The 2872-nt window shown below is 39.1% G+C and overlaps 1 protein-coding gene across 1 annotated transcript in view; it reads right to left on the bottom strand.

Annotated features, from left to right (window-relative positions):
* CLASP2 (cytoplasmic linker associated protein 2) overlaps nt 1-2872 on the bottom strand; it is a gene marked incomplete at its 5' end in the record, with an annotated part of 25438 nt that overhangs the window by 19628 nt on the left and 2938 nt on the right. The window contains 3 exons of the mRNA XM_010135560.1: nt 213-215; nt 2170-2233; nt 2787-2872. The exon at nt 2787-2872 is cut by the window's right edge and continues 1 nt beyond it. Coding sequence (XP_010133862.1) covers nt 213-215; nt 2170-2233; nt 2787-2872 — 153 coding nt within the window. The remainder of the gene's footprint in view (nt 1-212; nt 216-2169; nt 2234-2786) is intronic.

Here is a 2872-nt window from a genome sequence, read left to right as displayed (position 1 = left end):
GAATGCATAACCAAACGATGTCAGTTAATTAGTAGATAAAGCACATCTCGAAACTTTGCCACACAGTTTACAGAACTGTATGTAGCATTTTTATGATTGCAAAAGGCTTGACACTGCATGAACTCTTTGGGGAAGAAAAATAGAGAAAAAAGGGTTAATTGCACATTCATGCAAGTAAGGTTAGGCTTCCAACAAATATTGAACCAACTTACTCTCTAAAGAGAGTTCCAACACAGGGGACAGCATGCAAAACGAAACGAAAAACAAAACAAAAACAAAACAAAAAAAAACAACAAAAAAGGGAAAAAGATAAAAACACACAAATTAGTGGCCATCAATACAAAGTTCCTGTATGGAATATAAAACAAAATGAAACAAAAAAGGTATTTCAAAACCTTTATGATTAATTTAGTAATGTTACTGGGATACCCAAAGTATTTTAAAATACTTGGCGTGTCCTTCAAATCTTTCTCCCATTTTCTCCTCCAAATGATATTACTCTTTTTCTAGGCAACTCCCTACATCCAGCTACCATGGTAAAGTAAACCTTTAAAAAAAATAAAACCAAAAGTGATGACAGACTAACTCCTAGAAACACTTGAAAAGAGGCTTAAGACGAGATCTGAGTAGCCATACGTGTGTGGTAACCAGTCCACAGCTCAAGACCTCCTAGTGTTTCAAGGATCCTCCTGGTAAGACGTGGATAACTATTAATAGTTTTGGAAAACCAACATGTTCGTTCCCTGGCTCTCCCCACTACAAAAAAGTCTCCAGGGTGGTTCTGATACGTGCATAGCTACAGGATTAATTAACACAAGAACCAGCAACATCCAACCAAGCTGCTATTCACAGTTTTGCCATTACTTCATTTAAAAACCATCAGTATTTCAACATCTCATTTTCTTCCTCTAACTCTGAGGAATGTTTCCTTCAGTTTCCCTTTAGCTGCTTGAATTTAGCTTTTTCTTTCGGGTTTCTGCAGCATGTGAGCAACTTCAATACCACATCACTGTGTGCAACGCGAGTCTCACAGGTAGCAGCTAAGTCACTTTTTCCAGCAGGAGAAATGAGGACAGAAGAACACTAAGTTCCCCTGCCAAGACTTCTCCTCACTCTGAACTTAGTTTTCCGTAGCAGCAATAAGGAAGACTTAAAAAGCTGTAAAATTTATTGCGTAATCACAGCAGTTTTTCCGAATTCTGCTGGGAAAAGCCACACTGCTGCAATAATCGCTGTGCCCCGAATGTTTCTGGGTTATTTCATCAGTTCTGAAATACGGACACAAAGCGGGACAACGTTATACCAGAAGAGCAGGTTTCTTCCAAACAAGACTGTAATTCAACAAAATATGAAGTGACATGGGGTTTACGTGATTCCATTACAACTTTGTTCAGTTCCCTCCTTACCTGCAGTCCTTTTCCTAGGGGCAGTTCCTGCACATCGGAAGCCAAACTAGTAACCCCCCTCCCACAAAAACTGTCAACCCACTATAAAGCAAAGTAACTCAGTTAAAGATTTTAATGGTGTTAGAAAACAGAAGGATTATTCTCCTTGTTACATCATCCATACGGAGTCTCCACCTCAGTAAAAGCTTTTCCTTACACTGAAATACGGTCTCCACCCTACGTAAGGATTACTATCGACAACGTAAAAATTATTCGACAGTCTCAGCTGCCAGCCCTATCTGTGAAAGTGGAGGCAGACATCACATGCTGAGATAATACACAATACCCTGGAAAATAAATAGAGCACGTATTTGGTACAGTTCATCAGACTCCTCTGGGACGACTTCGTGCTTTAGATGATTTAAATTACTGCACCAGAGCCCTTTTGTTTCTAACTGAGAGAAAATCATTACTCAGTGGCCTCTGTAAACAACACGACTTCTTAAAAATACCCACAAACTGAGTACAAACTGCCGAACTACTTCAGGGTGCTGCAGATGAAACTATTGCAATTATCCTGCAAAAAAGACAGAAAATTCTTGTTCAAGACTGCAAATTAAAGGTGTTCAAAGCTGATACTGTTAACTGCTTATAGGATACAATTTATACATATATAATTTTTTTTTTTTTTACACACACCCAAATAGAGCTGATGTATTTTAATGGCTTTCTATTAATACCTGTTTTCAAATATTTACTGAAAGTAAGAAAAACCTAAACGTACCTTACTGTGAGGATCAGCAAACATCCTTGTGAAGATTTCACACAACCTTTTCAACTCAACACGACTGTCAAAGCGACAACAACACGTTAGTCAACTCCCCTACTACTGGAACACTAATGCACAGCGATCAGTGAAAGCAACTGTAAATACTGAATCACATCATCTAGTCAAAGTGGAGAAAAGCACATGGAGAAAAATGTAATAAATGTTGTCTAAAATGAGACTTCCAGGCTAGAAGTGTCTCTAATTCAGGTATTATACCATTACCAACTAGTTTAACAGAGCAGATAATGAATAAGGTACGCGTAGGAGTAAACAGTTTCTTCTGAGTAAATACCACACTACTACTACAAGATAAACAATAAAGCCTTCCATCAACATGAGACACATGCACTTCAGGGATCTTTCGCATTACAAGAATTCCCTTGATTTTTATTTCCATTTCTTCACCTGAGCTTTTTAAGCAGATCCTCTTTCCTTCTCCCATCTTACTCTCACACTCACACCCAGCTTTCCTTCTCCCCTGTGCTCTTCAGAACACCAGCCTCCTTTACTACGTCCCTTGCCTCCCTCCGTTGCCAAAATAAAAATTTTCTTCCATTACTAAGTCTTCTTACCTTAAAGTCCTCTGGTTCTTCAGTAAGTTCTGCAGGCCCAGGAGCCCTTCCTTTCTCTCGGACCAGTTGGTGCTGGCGCAGCGGTT

This window comes from Buceros rhinoceros, unplaced genomic scaffold (genome assembly GCF_000710305.1).
Source record: "Buceros rhinoceros silvestris isolate BGI_N320 unplaced genomic scaffold, ASM71030v1 scaffold19604, whole genome shotgun sequence".
NCBI lineage: Eukaryota > Metazoa > Chordata > Aves > Bucerotiformes > Bucerotidae > Buceros > Buceros rhinoceros.
The sequence above is the reverse complement of the archived record's forward strand: the minus strand, read 5'-3'. Positions and strand labels throughout refer to the sequence as shown.